Source organism: Diceros bicornis, chromosome 31, assembly GCF_020826845.1.
Source record: "Diceros bicornis minor isolate mBicDic1 chromosome 31, mDicBic1.mat.cur, whole genome shotgun sequence".
NCBI classification, from domain to species: Eukaryota; Metazoa; Chordata; class Mammalia; order Perissodactyla; family Rhinocerotidae; genus Diceros; species Diceros bicornis.
Window position 1 is genome coordinate 25,753,985 of NC_080770.1, and position 16,277 is coordinate 25,770,261.

The 16,277-nt window shown below is 43.0% G+C and overlaps 1 protein-coding gene across 4 annotated transcripts in view; it reads right to left on the reverse strand.

The window, feature by feature from the left end:
- Positions 1 to 16,277, reverse strand: part of EXT2 (exostosin glycosyltransferase 2) — a 134,568-nt gene that overhangs the window by 21,293 nt on the left and 96,998 nt on the right. For all 4 annotated transcript variants that reach the window (XM_058527108.1, XM_058527107.1, XM_058527105.1 and 1 more), the window contains one exon: positions 15,304 to 15,470. In XM_058527108.1, the coding sequence (XP_058383091.1) occupies positions 15,304 to 15,470 (167 nt within the window). The remainder of the gene's footprint in view (positions 1 to 15,303; positions 15,471 to 16,277) is intronic.

The following is a 16,277-nucleotide window of genomic DNA, read 5'->3' on the forward strand; positions in this document are numbered from 1 at the left end:
TTTTGCAAGCAGTTTTACAACTGGCAATGCATGGTGGGGCTTCACATTTGGGCACAACAGAGAATGTTCCTCGGAAAGCGGTAGGCACTGCCCTCCTGTGAGAGCTGCTGGGGGAGTTCAGAGCCTCGATGCTGCCGTGGCTTTCATTTCCCCTGGCTCTGTGCCAAGGCCTGCCCACACACCTCCCTTAAGCATCTCTATCAAAATCAAGGCAGATAAGCAGCCCATGCAAGACAAATTCCCCATATCCCCCAATCATATGGCAAATCCTGGAGCTCGACATTCCTGGGGCAGCCAAAGCCGGTAATCAATCCCAATGAGACAACAGGCAGCTCTTGGAACAATAACCTCAGACATATGGATCCTTTCAGGGCTGGAGTATCACTGCAGATAGCTCCTTCTGCGGGGGGAAGGGAAAGCACGCATTCTTCAAACCATCAAGAGTACCAACACCTCTTTAAAACAACTACCCTGCAGTATAAGCATCAGTTCCCGAGGCATGGCGCTGACGGGGCTAGGGGGCCCTGACGGTGCTGCAGACAGGCCAGAGGTGGAGGCACGGTGGGGAGCACACAGGGCCAGCCCTTCCCTCACCAGCACTGCTGGGTACAAAATAAACATTTACAGAAAACGTAATGAAACCAACGCACCTGACTGGCTTGGGACAGGAGTGTGCGCGGCAGAGACACCTTCAGTGGGAAGGTGCGCCAGCAGGAAGCGGGCTCCCTCCTCCTGGGGACAGGGAGCTCCCTAGTCCTACATTTGATGTTTCATTAATGGCTAGGTAAACAAATTCTGAGCTTGTTTTAATTTGCTCAGCGGGAAGAAACAAGTGTGACTCGACTGTAATTCCCAACTGGCTGCTTTTTAAACGATCAGATGTGATATCACTGTTCAGCATATATACTTGATTGCCTTCCCTCAATATTTGTTTGACTTACTCTCCAGCGGGGACTGGGTGCTGCAGGAGAGGTCAGACCTCACCGCAGCTTCTCTCAGCACCTCGGGGGCTCCTGGCCGCTGCTCTGGATCTGCTTTCAGCAGCTCTGGCTGCCGCGGCGGCGCACGTGAACTATCTTCCTCGCGGTCCCGCGGGTCCTGGGTGTAAATCAACGCAAGCTGGAGACGGCACAGACCTAACAGAGGATTCGGCTCTCCCCAGGCGGCACATGTGGACGGTACCCCAGGGAGACAATCCTCTCAGAAAGGACGCCTCGCCTGACCACACTCTCCCACATGTCTCCTGTGGGGGAAGCTCTGACTACACCCTCTGGGCGGGGACACTCACAGAGATGAGTCGGTCGGCCCATCCCCTCTTCTGGAGACAACAGTCTCTATGACGGCAACTCTTCAGGGACTTAAGAAAAGTGAAAAACGGGGTAAAGACAGACAGGCGTCCTCTTCAATATTCAATACTGTACCGATCTTACGGCCAGGCCCAGGGAAGGTACTGAGAGGGGACTGTCACTCACTCAGATGAGACACACAAGGCTAAAGACAGCTTCCAGGCATCAGCTTCTTCAAATGCTTCCTGAAGAGGGCACACCACAAGTCCTAAGACATTTATGGTTTTCAAAAAGCTTGGCTCTGGCAAAATGGTTCTCGCTACACTGTAAAGCTTTATGGTCGGACCAAGCACAAAGCTGACAGAGAAGTGTGAGCCCCAGTGCCTGCAGCAGCCCAGCAGCTGGGTAGACTACCGCCTGGACTGGCTCCACGGTGCATCTCTGCTGCAGTCCGCCATCCTGACAGCAGAAGGAAATGCTTGCATTCCCAATCTTCCCAGTCACCCACTAGGTCAGACTCTGTAACAGCTCAAGGATCTGAGTCAGCCAAGAAGTCAAGGAGTGGACATCTAAGGTGCTGGTCCTCACCGAAGGCTGAGACACTTCAATAATTAGATTCCCCACCCACGGCAGGGATGTGCCCTGCACTTCGGGCTCTCCTTGAGGGACGCTCCTCTTTTGGTAGTCTTGGCTCTGTAAGAAGCCAGTTTCTCGGTCCCCCAGATGGACTCAAAGGGTGAGCTGCCCCAGAGCCCACGGCAGAGTGACAGAGGTGGTTCCATGGACCACCCAGAAAAGCCTTTCTAAAGAGACTGTCCTGGATCCCCAACAAACCTGAGCACGTTTTCAGATTTAGGACCTGGGGCTTCAATCTGGGGAGGAAAGCAGTTCATTTCCTACCAGAAGGATCACAACCACAAGTCTGTGACATACAAGGACTGTGAGAGACCCAGTCCAAGACCCAGACCCAGTACCCGTGGCACTTTCCCTGGCAGAGGCTCGGAGAGGGGTGAACAAAAGGACAAAGATGGTCTTTTTTTTAAGTTATCTGCTAGCTTTTAAAAGAGGTTATTATGAAGTCTAATCCTGTGATAGGCTGTTTCCATCTTTCAGCTCTTCTAGTGAGAAGAGAAAAAGTGGGAGAGTTTACTTAGAATCACAGATTATATCATCTCTTCCACTCTCCCTGGATGAATATATAGATAGCTACAAATTTTACTAATTCTGTTTAAAATGTAACTGTTACATAGAGCTTCAGCTCTGGAATTCTCCAGTTAGCTGAGTCCTTCATCACAAATTAAATCTGAGCTATGGGTAAGCCTGTCTTTTCCTTCTTGGTTCTTCAACCCATTTGAACATTAAATCCACAGATTTTCTGCTACCACTATCTAACTGGCTTTCCCTGTCTTCGGTCTCTGTCATCTCTAATTCATCCTGTGATCTGACTGCTCTGACCATACAACTCTCTACAAACCTACAATCCCCCTTTATTGCCTCAAATTTTCCAGCTGGACTCTTAGCCTATCAGCTGGCCCTATACTGCCCAGTCAGCCTGGCTTCCACTGTTAACCCAAACACAACTTCCCCCTCGTCACGTCCATCTGCTTACGACTGCCCCGTGCAACCATACACGCCAAGCTCATTCTCACTTTGCTGCCTTCCCACCTGCCTTCCTATACCAGGCAAACACACTCAAAGATGGTTTTAGGTTCTCCTGAAAAAAAGTGGGGCATTCCATGCTATTTTGCTGTCTTCCCATGATTCTTTGAGAGTATATGCTTGCCATTACCTTAGGAAGTTGTGTACAAAATAATAGAAATAAATTCTCATAATTTATTAGCACCGAAGAGGCTTAACCAGCCTCCACCACCTAGGGATACCCAGGCAGTAAAGGAAGGCCTCAGCACTTTGTGTGCCTAATAACACACAGTTGCTCTGGGTCAATTCCCATCCGCACATGAAATACTGACTTTATAACCAGTATTATTAGCTAAGAGTGTTTCACATCTCTCAGGTGAAAAATGTTCAGCACTTAAGTGCTACTAATAACTTTTATGGGTGGAAATGGGGATCAAAGCACGAAAGGAAAAATAAATTCATGGGCTCCTACATTCAGCCAAGTCTGCATGGCTCATTTTCTGCCACATGTTTTAAACTCTCTCTCCTAAAGGCGGGGGAGGGGAGGAGGAACAAGTTGTATTTTATTTCCCAGCTCTTTAGGTCTGAAATAAAAGCACACAGACTTGAAAAAAATCAAACATTCAAGTAACACTATATACTGCTACTGTTCCCCCAGGAGTTCCCTGCAAATGAGTATCAAGAACTCAATAGATACTTTCCTGGTAAAATACATAAACAGATAAATAAATTATCCCAGGCTGAAAAGAATTTCCACATCTGGTAGCTCACTAGAGCTTGTCAAACAAGTCAGAAACACGCAGGGCCAGAAAAGATCATGGTTTAGCTCCCGATTTCAGGGCTGGAGAAGGAATGTAACATTTCCCCAAACTCTCTGCCTTCCAACAGGGAGTATGACCCTTTAAACAGGCAGATGACCCCTGTGTTTTCTTCCAATTAAATAAATAATGATACCCAGCTTAGGTCTCGAATCCAAATGTCTCTGTGCTCAAGTCACAGACACTGGAAGGGAAAGGGCCGTTCCTATGTGGTCTGGCCTTTCATTCTCAAGAACTTGCTATGGTGCACCTTTAAGGGTTATAGTCAATGTCCATTTAGTACCTCAGAGAACTAACGTAACCTCTTTGCACCTCAGTTTGCTCAGCAATAAAGCATGAAGTAACAGGATGATGGCTAAGGCCCCTTCCCGTCTGACACTGTGTTTCTTTAAAACAGAGCTTTCCGACTGGGGTGCTCCGAATGGTTATCAAGCACGCAGAGAGTTCTCCCAGCCAGATCAGCAGGGAGGCCCGGGGGTGGGTCACATCTACGTACCCCAGAGCACAGCATTAACATTACTGTTCGTGCTATGGATTGACGAAGGCTGGGGAAGCTGGAGGCTCTAATAACTTCCTCCTGGAAAGGGATTCTAGAGTTCACAATCATTTTCAAGCTAACAGTCCAGGGAGATCTTCCCCCACCATTCCTCCGACGTCTCTTACTTACATTAGGCCCACATTTCCTTCTCAGAGCTTTGGGAAGTGTGCAATCTGTGAGCTGCCCTTTAGTCTCTGCTCCGTGTCCCGAAAGCAAGCCACGGAGCCTGTCGCTTTGAAGTGTTCTCTGTAAATCAAGCTTCCAACTCTCTAACAAACGCACTGCCTTAAACGCCCTCACGCTTGTGAAAACACGCTGGAACTCTGGTGCCTGAGTCTACGTGGTACGCCTCAGAAGACGCATCAGCAGAACCGGGATCAGCACACGCCCTGGTTCACCACACTCTGCTCTGGGCACCCTCCACGAAAGGGACCGCTGTCTTCTCTCTTCGACTCCCCATGCTGTTGGCCATCACCCCCAAAGATCCCCGGATCCCCACATGCAGTCTTGCTGGGTTTCATGGGAAAGGGAAGGAGGTTGACAGTTTTTATGCCTAGAAGTTTTACTTTTTCACACGGAACCACACCTCACGGGTTTGCCTGTACTTCTGATCCCTTAGAATCACCACACTCAAAGGGATTTCAGGAAGTCATCTGGTCTATTCTTCTGTCTCCAGGCAGGACCAGCAAAATCACTCCAGATGCTGGAAGACTGCTGGTTTCCCCTCTCTCAAAAATTCCCAAATGGAGAGACGCCTCTGTCTCGCCAGATTTCTCTAAAAATTCTTTGGAGACACAGTAAGAAAGGTCTGTTGCATGGTTTCTCTGATACTCACATATGAAATACTGTGTTTAAACTAATTTTTATTTAAACTAGGATAATGAATTTAACTATTACAGAAATGATAAAGGCTATAGGAAAAAAACCAGAAGAAATGAAGATGGCTTGTTAGGGAAGAACAAGCAGGGGAACATTCTGATTATATTGAATCCCAAGTGCCAAGGTAACTAACCTCACCTAGTTGACCTCGTAAGATCATTAAACCTACAACTGCAGAATATATACTCTTTTTAGGTGCACAGAGAACATTTACCAAAATAGTCCTTTTACTGGGGCATATAGAGTCTCAATAAATTTCAGAATAATGAAATAATATGGGGCATATTTTCTAACCACAGTGGAATCAAATCAAAAATCAATAAGAAAAAGATAACTTTAAAAACTGACAAAAGTAAGCAATATATCTTTATATAACTATGAGTCAAAGAAGATATTATAATAGAAACTAGAAAATATTTTAAACTTAAGGATAATAAAAATATGACAAACCGAAACTTGGGAACGCAGCTAAAGTGTAATTAAGGAGAAATTTACAGCTTTAAAAGCATATATTAGGAAACTAAATATTGAGATCAACGACTTAAGCTATCAAGTCAAAAGCCTAGAAAAATAACAGCAACTTAAGCTCATGAAAGCAGAGGAAAAAATTAATCAAGAAAAGAGTAGTTACTGAAATACAGAACAAATATACAATAAAGAAAAATCAACGAAGTCAAAAGTTGATTCTTCGCAAAGATTAGGACATTGGTATACCTCCAAGAAGACTGATGAAGAAAAAGAAAGAAAACAAAAATTACCAATATCGGGAATGAAAAAGAGCACACCATTCCAAATTCCATAGACTTTAGACAATAAGATACTATTATAAATGACTTTATAGCAATACATTTTACAATTTAGATGAACAGATTCCTTGAAAAACACAACTTATCAAAACTAACACAAGAAGAAACAGACAGTCTAAATAGTACTGGGGCCATTAAAGAACTGGGTCTGTAATGAACATGCTGGCATGCCGGCTGAGAAGAAAGGGCACAGGGAATGGGCAGTGTGAGAAGCTGTAAATGTCAACTACGGTCTCGTGACCAAGCTACAGAAGCAAAGGAAGTAGCACTATGCATATTTTCTCCTTTCCTCATGTATATATACACCAATTTATTTGTCTCCTCTTCTTTTCCCATTACTATTTGATATAAGAATTACTTCTATAATTTACTCAGTTTATACAACGTACATGTATTTATACAACTTACTCTTTAGATGTTTGTGGATTCCTCAGTTTCTTGAGTCTGTAAGTTTAATGTCCTTTACCAAATTTTGGAAGTTTTCAGTCATTATTTCTTCAAATACTTTTTCAGCCCCACATTCTTTCTCTTCTCCTTTTGGGACTCTGATGACACGAATGTTATATCTTTTGTGATTGTCCCACAGGTCCCTGAGGCTCTGTTCATTTTGTTTTCTTCAATCTGTTTTCTCTCTGTTGTTCATACTGAATAATTACTATTGATTTATCCTCAAGTTCACCAATTTTTTCCTGTTATTTCCATTCACCTATCGAGCCCACCCAATGAGTTTGAAATTTTGCTTAATTTTCAGTTCTGAAATTTCCATCTGGTTCTTCTTTATATCTTCTGTTTTTTCATCAAGCCTATTTTTCCATTTGTTTCAGCAGTGCTCGTAACTGCTTATTAAAGGATTTTTTTATGATAGTGGTTTTAAAATTCTTGTCAAATAATTCCAACATCTGTGTCATCTTGGTGTTGGCATCTGATTATCTTTTCTCATTAAAGTTGCAATTTTCCTGGTTCTTGGTATGAGGAGTAATTGTGGATTGTATCCTGAACATTCTGAGTATTACTATGAGGTGCTGCTGTCTTTCAAATTTTCTATGTTAGCAGGGAGTTCAGGTTCAGAATGCACATCCTGGCCCACTTTTGTGGGCTGTGGATTGCATATCAATTTAGTTTTCAAAGACTTGATGGGACTCTTCCAGTCTGCCCAACTTGTGTGCTACCTAGGGACTAATTTGAAACGTAGGTGGTATTCTACGTCACAGTTTATTTCTCGAAGCTTCTGCTGTGTTGATTCTAGTCAGGTTCATACACGGGCTGCTTTGGAGGGAGAGGGGGCGAGTGTGCCCAGGACTTCATGCACAGATTTAAAGGATCCTCTTTTCAGCTTCCTCCTGCCCATAATCTTCCCTCCGCTCTCGAGCTGGGAAGGGATGAGGTGCTGCCTCTTTGCTGTCTATTGCTTGGTGCAGGCTGGGGACGGTGGACGGGACTTGTCCCCAACAGTCTCTGCACTTGCGTCTTTGCTGACGTTCACTTACTGCAGGGCATAGACAGTTAACTGGGTTCCACTCCACTGTCTCCACAGTGGAGAGGGGGGCAGGGGAGGAGTGTCGTCTCCTGTTAGTCCAGGACGGGGATGATCATCAGGGCTCTGCATGACAAGCTCCACACTCACAGCATCTAGCTGACAGAGGTACTTATCGCTTTTTTCATGGAGTTTGCCTGGCATGGAGTGGGTACAGGCAAAAGGGTTCCGTCTGCAGGGCTGCCCTCTTCCCAGGCCTTTGGCAAGAAAAAGTGGGATTTTCTTGTTTTGTTTGTTTTTAATCTGTAGCTCTAAGTGTTATGGCCTTCTCCAGCACTGAGGGTAGGGGAAGGAAAGAAAGGAGGGAGGGAAGCAGGAGGGGAGGGAGGGAGGGAGGAAGGAAGGAACTCATTGCCAGGGCACCCCTCAAGTCCTGAGGTTCCTAACCACTCTGTCTTCTTTTTCCAGGAATAGGGTGAAATGTGCTTACTCGATCTTGTCCAGAATCGGAAGTCTACAATTTATCCATTAAGTTACAGAATATTCAAGTAGAACTGTGACTAAATTAAAGAAAGAATTAATAATTACCTAGAGATTGATATTATGACTATTGGGACTTTGTGTCTCCCCTTTTGGGGGAAAGAATGATGTCTTTATGTGTAGAAAGGATAGCTGCACATTCTTAGTAGAAGAATTGAGTTGTTCCCATTGCTTCATGGAAGTTCAAACACCTGTAGAATGGTGCATACGGATGCCAAGTGGCCCCAGGGGTGGACTGTGCTGTTTATTAAGCTATTGTCTCGCAGCCCCAACTCCCGCATCTGCATTCTGCTTTGTGGTGCTGGGGCTGAGACTCTGCAAATACTTCCCCTGTGCTGGGTGGCTTCCTGTTAGGTTCTGTCAATAGGGGGCACTAGAGAGGGCCTGGAGAAATGGAGAGGGTGTTACCTCCTGTCTGCCTGCTTTCCCCGACACTGGCATTTCACCCCAGCAGCAGCAGCGGTTCTAGCCTCTTTCAGCATTCCAGAACCAGCCCCATCTGGCCCCCTCAGAAGTACCAGCACTGGCCAGCCAGGGGCCCCTTCTCGGAGGTCTAAGGTCCAGCCCTGGGTGGGGGTGGGGGGAGGGGGGTTCCTCCGAGCATCCTGGTTCTAATAACCCCGACCTCTTCCCTTCTCTCCTTTGCTCCTTCCCCCCTGGGGTGGCAGATGCTTCCTGGAGTTATGATCTCTTATACCCTCAGCGTTCCCTTCTTGTTTTCTCAGCTAATGCCTTGTATTAGAAAATTTCATATATTAAATTCATTCTATTGAAACAACTAGCATGGATTCCATTTTCCTGACTGATATGGATTCTTACTTGTGCATATTAGAATATGAAGGAAAATGCTCAAGTGTTTTTATCTTCAACAAATGGGTCTGAATGGTACAGAGGGAAAAATCAGAGCAGTTATATTACGAAGTTCTTACAGGTGGCATGGCATGGGGAAAACAGCTCTACAATGAGTTTTAAGCCTATTAGCGCCACTTACTAACTGGGTGGTATCGGGCAGGTCACTTTTGGGCTTTACACAGCTTATGGATGGGCCTCACCCCTAAGTAAAAGTGAGCAAGCTAGATTATCTCTAAGTCTCTTTCCAACCTGAAACTATCACTTTATTCTCAAGAAATCATCAGTAAAACCATCTGGACTGGAGGTTTTTTTTTTGTAGGAAGATTTTGACAACAACAATTTCAATTTCTTTAATAGAGGGTTATCTACATATTCTGTTTAATTTTATGTAAGTTGTAATTTTCAAAGAATTCTTCCACTTCATATAAATTTTCATAATATTGTCTTAATATTCCTTTAATGCCTGTAGGATCTATAGTGACAACCCTTCCTTAATTCCTTTTCATTCCTGATACTAATTTGTGTTCTCTGTTTCTGAGTAGTCTGGCTAAGGGTTTATGGGTTTTGTTAATCTTGTCAAAAAGCCAATTTTGTGATCTGTTAATTTTCTCTGTTGGTCTGTTTTCTACTTCACTGATTTTACTAGCACTTATCTTTACTCTTTCCTTCTACTTGCTCTGAGTTTAATTTACTCTTCTTTTCCTAGCTCCTCAAAGCAGAACGAACTTTAGGTGATGGATTTTAGACCTTTCTTCTTTTCTAATATAAGCATTTAATACTACAAATATCCCTTAAGAACCACTTTAGCTGACCCCACAAACTTTTTCAGCTTTGGAATATAATTTACTTACAATAAAATCATCAATTTAAAGTGTGTTCTGACAAGTGTATATAGTTGTATAACCACCATCACAATCATAATCTGGAACATTTCCATCATCTGAAAAGTTCCTTCTTGCTCTTGTCAATCCCATCCATCCCCTACCCCTGACAATATAGTTTTTTATACTCTAGAATTTCATATACATGGACACATACTTCTGCATCTGGCTTTGGTCACTTAACACAACGATTTTGAGATTTGTCTACGTTGTCACATATACCGGTAGTTCATTTCTTTTTACCGCTGAGTAGCATTCCATTGCATAGATATTCCACAATTTGTTTCTCCACTTGCCAGCTGATATATCTAGTTTTTGGATCTTACAAATAAGGCTTTGAACATTGAGTACAAGTCTTTGTGTAGACATATGTTTCTATTTCTTTTGGAAGCTGGGTCATATGAAAAGTGTATGTTTAACATTATGAGAACCTGCCAAACTCTTTTCCAAACAAGCTGTTCCATTTTGCTTGGTTACTAACAACGTTTGAGAGTTCTAGCTGCTCCACAGCCTCAGCAGGATGTGGCACTGTCAGTCTTTCAAATTTTATTTAGTCATTCTAGTAGGTATACGGTGGTAACCCACTGTGCTTTTATTTCAGAATTGCCCTAATGACCATGATGTGGAGGATTTTCCAAACGTTAGTTTACACCCCTATAACTTCTTTCATGAAGTAATTGCTCAAATATTTTGCCCGTTTTTTATTGACTTGTTTTATTATTGAGTTGCCAGAGTTCTTTATATATTTTGGCTACAAGTCCTTTATCACATATATGTTTCAAAAATATTTTTCCCAGTCTATGACTTGCCTTTTTTTTCTTAGAAGTGTCTTTTTAAGTGTTGTTAATTTTCATGAAGTCCAATTTATCCATTTTGGTGTCTTTTCTAATTCATGCTATTTGTCTCCTATTTAAGAATCACTGCTTAGACCAGGTACACTAGGATTTTTTCCTGTTTCCTTCAGGAAGTTTCATAATTTGAGTTCTTGCATTCAGGACTCGGATCCATTTTGAGTTAAATTTTTATATACAGTGTGAGGTGAGGGTCATGATTATTTTTTGACATATGGATATCAGATTGTTGCAGCACCAGCTAGTGAAAGACTGTCCCATCTCCACTGAACTGACTCAGGTCCTTTGCTGAAAATTAATTGACCACACATGTGGTCTATTCTGGACTGTTTATTCAGTTTCACTGATCTATATGTCTAATTTACACCAACACCACAGTGTCTTGCCTACCGTAGCTTTACAGCAAGTCTTAAAATAAGGCCGTCCTGCAACTTCGTTCTTCTTTCTCAAAATTGCTTTCGCTTTTTCAGGTCCACTGTGTTTCCATTTCAATTTTAGAATTGGTTTGTCAATTTCCATTAAAAAAAAAACGGCTTCTGGGACTTTGACTAGAATTGCTTTGCATCTATAGAACAATTGGGGAGAATTTACACCTTAATAACAGTGAGTCTTTGGATTCTTATGCATGAAACATCTTTTCATTTATGAAGTTGTTCTTCAGTTTCTCTCAGCAACATTTTTAGTGTTCACTGAAAATATCTGGTACACATTTTATTAAATTTTTCAAGCATTTCATTTCTAACACTATGGCAAGAGTATACTTTTTATAGCTTTTTGAAAATATAGTTAGTTGACATACAATAAACTGAACCTATTTAAAGTGTATAATTGGAAATGTTTTGATATCTGATACACCAGTAAGACCATCAATCTAATTAAGATAATGAACATGTCCATTTCCCCTGAAAGTTCTTTGTGCCCCTTTGTTATTCCTCACTCCTGCCCTTCACAGCTCAACCCTCCCCACCCCTTCTCCAGGCAACCACTGATCTTTCGATCACTAAAGATTAGTTTGCATTTTCCAGAATTTTATATAAATGGAATCCCCATAAAATATGCTCTTTTTCATCTTGCTTCACTTATTGAGTAGAATTGTCTTTAAATATCTCCATGTTGTTGCACATGTCAATAGCTCATTCCTATTTATTACTGAGCAGTATTCTATTGTAGGGATATACCACAATTAGTTTATTCATTCAACTTTTGATAGACATTTTTTTTCCTCCAGTTTTTGGCTATTACAAATAAAAGCTGCTTTAAATATTAGTGTACACATATTTGTGTATACATATACTCTTATTTCTCTAGGGTAAATCCCCACGGGAAGAATGGCAGGGTCACATGGTAGATCTATGTTTAACATTTTAAACTCCCAACTGTCTTCCAAAATGGCTATATCCAGATTGTGGATCACAATAAAGTGGAAAGGCACGCAGGCCAGAATACTTTGTTTCATATCTTTCATACGCATGCTGGTAATGAAGATTTATTCACTCATCAAACATTACTGAGTAACTGCTGAATGGAATGAACTGGATTAGGCATAGAGGATACAGCAATGAACAAGAAAGCCATGGTTCCCGCCCTTATGGGGCCTACGTTCTAGAATAAAAGCAGACGCTGAACAACACACTTCACAATTAATTATTTGCTTACAAGGAGGTACAGAGTGCTCTGAACCTAAACTAGTATGGGACTCTGAAAGCTTCCTTGAGACGGTGACATTTGGGCTGAAGGCTGAAGGAGGAGGAGCAATTAACAAGATAGCTACAACCCTAACACTGTGATAAGCGCGACAAAGAGGCAGCACTAGGTTCCAACATAACTCCCCTATGATAGAAATTTTTGTGCACTGATTTATTTAGTCACTTAATCAGTCAAGCCTGCTCCCAATTCCTGCAGGACAATAATCCTAGGCTTTGGCATAAAAAACAGATCTTCTGTCTTCTGACTCAACACAAGACTGGGTATCCTCTCCAGAAGAGAAACGCACCTTCTGAATAATGAAAACAACAGCCAACCTTTCTCATGACTTGCAGTAGAATCCAAGTGGACAATGAGGATAACAGTAGTGGTCGCGGTAGCAGCAGCTAACAACGGTGTCGTGAACAGTGAGAGCACACCGCCCACCACACAGCAAGTGTACTCACTGAGACCTTCCCTGTGGTGGGCACTACGGCATTTTATCCAAGGTACATGAAACCTAACGAAGTACGTTTTGTTATCGCCATTTTATACAACAATAAACTAAGACCCTGAGGGATTGAGTAACTTGTCCACAGTCATGAACTGGTCAGCGACGGTGCAGAAACCTGGGCCCAGAGCTATTCTAACTATGTCCATAAAATGAATTACGATGCAAGAAATAACTTTACAAAGTTACCCTAAAGCACCAATGCTAGGGATGCCTGAGAAATTTATTTGATTTCCTCAGCATCAAGATAATTTCGTGATGGACAACTGGTATGCTGCTGGTTCTCAAGACTACTTTTGAGAACCAGTAGTCTCTGACAGGGCAGAGTCCTCAGGGAAGGCAGGAGAGCGTCAGGCAGACCTGGATTTAAATGCCAGCTCTCCCACTGATTAGCTGTGGGACTGCAGGCAAGTGATCTTACCTTCCTTAGTCTTAGTGAAGAAGGAGAAAAACAACAACCGCCTCGCAGGTCTGGGAAAAGATTGTCAGCAATGTATGTGAACACCCAGGGCATCGATAGGAACGCAGCCAGTTGTACACAGAAGGTAGTTATGGAAGTTGTGCCTTTCAGAGCATCTGGAGAAGATTCCGATTAATAGAGACGAGGCGTTTTCCTGCCGCCCCCACCCCCCAGCTGTGTAGTTACTTCTGCAGAAGTATGTGGAACCCAACACAGGTCACCAGAGGAAAGAGGAGAAGATCCACGCTCAGTCCCTCTGGGCTTTGTACCTCCTCTCATGAACACATTCTTTGTTGCTTGAAACAAACTCAAGGCTGAAGGAGATCCCAGGTTTCAATACTCATGCGATCTCAAGGTTCCAGCTCAAGGTTGAAGAGAATACTTTTGATCCGCCTTCCTTTCATCGGGCCTTATTTAGACCAACTGAAAGTACGGAAGAGGTAGCACTCTGCCAGTCTCGGCTGTATCATTCTGAAGGCTCCCTTTTACCACAAAAATAAACACATGGGTCTAGTTTGAAGCCATTTGCGCAATGAAAAGAGAAAATACTGGCAGAAAAAATTGGTCTTTTGCCATGAGTTGGTTAGAGAAACAAGTATGTAATTTGCTTTTCTAAAAAATGGGAATGACAGGGGCTGGCCCCGTGGCATAGTGGTTAAGTGCTCGCGCTCCGCTGCTGGCGGCCTGGGGTTCGGATCCCGGGTGCGCACCAATGCACCGCTTGTCAGGCCATGCTATGGTGGCATCCCATATAAAGTGGAGGAAGATGGGGACAGATGTTAGCCCAAGGCCAATCTTCCTCAGCAAAAAAAAAAAAAAAAAAAAAAGAGGAGGATTGGCATGGACGTTAGCTCAGGGCTGATCTTCCTTACAAAAAAAAAAAAATGGGAATGACAGTCATTCATTCGAACACCCTAGATGTGATGATGTAAAAGACACCTCGATGAATGAAAATAAATCCAAAAAGGTGAATGTATGTTTTATTAGCTACTCTCATGCCTTTCACTGGCCAGTAACTATATTGACTAGGGTATCACACATCAGCCTATGTCACAACAATTTCTTTTACACTCATATGGAGCCATAAAAAATAGATACCTAGGAAAACTTGAACTTTTAATTTTTTGGTGGTGGCAGTGGTAGGGGGATTCCTATTTCTTCCCCTTAAAATCCACTTTTAATTTAAGGGTTAGAAAATAAACTTCTATAATAAATATATGTACTAAATACAGCTTCATTCAATAAAATTTCATGATTTCTTAGAACCTCAAATTTAGTGTATCCTGAGTCAACTAAAGAACATGGCTCCCTCTCTGCCAAAGGCAGGGTGACTCTCGGGGAAAAGTTTCACCACTTTCCCCTGGGCCAGTGTAGCCGACTGATTTATACACTCTGTTTCGCTTGGGTCTGATACGCCATTACACCCCTGCAGCCGCGGGCCTCTGCCTGTCGCCATCATGCATCTCACGTACATCCTCTCTGACAGAGCTCATCAATTCCTATTGCTTTCCACCAGGCCTCAGCTCCGGCACTTTCCCCTGGGGAGACCTTTACTGGTCTCCATACTTAACCCCTGAACCCAGCTTAATCCATCAGCCGCACTGAATGAATGGTGATAGAGAACGCTTCTCCCTGAAGACAGGCGGCTAGCCTCTCCACTTAAAACCCAGAAAGAAAGCCATCACCAGGGTCTGCTTTCTGTCTGTCAGTGTCGCCAGCTTCTTCACTTACTGATGTTTTTATTGTTGCCGTGCCCAGCTGCTTGAGTCAGGGTAAGCGCTATTCAAGGAGACATCAATTAAGTGCTTGTTAAATGCTATAGACGCTCTTTTGAAAATGTCCCCCGGGACTCTCCTTGGGAGTTCCCAAAACTGGTGGAGGGCACAGCTGTCATTCTGGAATAGGGTTTCCCCAAGGTTTTAAAGAACAGCTTCATAACCCACACTCCTATGCACGGCTTTTGGACTCTTAGAATTTAGAAATTATGACTTTAGAGAATGAAATATAATAGTCTTTATTAGGAAAGACAAGCAATAATAGGCAATAAACACTAAATATGTAAATACACCTTTTAAACCCTCCTTACCTCATAACCAAACTGTAGCTCATCAGAAGTCAGCATAATGATGTCATCATCAATGGCCAGGACCGCCTCTGTCTCGATTTCATCATAAGGGAAGAAACGGTTACTCAACTTGTTTTCAGCGGTCCTCACAACTTTTAACGGAACCCGGATTTTGGGCCAGAGAGAATCTGGAAAAAGGAAAAGCAAGGTATTTCTTACTCTTCTAACTTTGGTGAGGAGAAAAAGTGGTGAAAGCCTCATATCACAGATGCGATGGAGGAATCAACATACATCCACGGCTCTCACTAAATCCACACGTATAACTGTGCAAGGGGAAATCTTACAGACGCATTTTTATAATATTTTATATTATAAATATTCTTATCCTCTCTAAGTCCTTACAATCCTACTAATTCTCAGTACTGTCTTAACCAGAAAGTACAAATTGGCTTCAGCTCACAGCTGAGAGACAGAGAAGCAGAATGACCGCCCAAGATCATGCTGACAAGGGGAAGAGTCGACCTGGACTGCCTCCTTCTCAGGCCGTGGTTTGAACATCAGAACCCTACGACCTCTGCAAAATACTCTCAGGTAGGTACACCCAGCTCAAAACGTGCCTGCAGCTCTGCCGGGAAACACACTGCATGTGCTGAAGACCCCCAGTGTGCCCACAGCCATAACACAATCACAAACAGCCATCAATGCTGCTAAAACCCGCCCCGCAACGCTGTTCCACTGAATGAGTACAGCTTTAACTTAGTGCTTTGTCCCCGTGGCAGCCCTTCCCCACTGGTTCACGGGGCTTGGTTTCTCATCATGACCAATTTACAGAGTAAGTATCAAATTTCTAGGTCCAATTATGTGGGATTTTCTAGTATACTGAAGAAACACCAACCCATGACTGGCCTTACATTTTTTCCCATTCTACTTTGAAATGATTGAAGCAATTCAACCGCAGGTTCCTTATTTTAAAATGTTGCATTTAGCATAGCCTG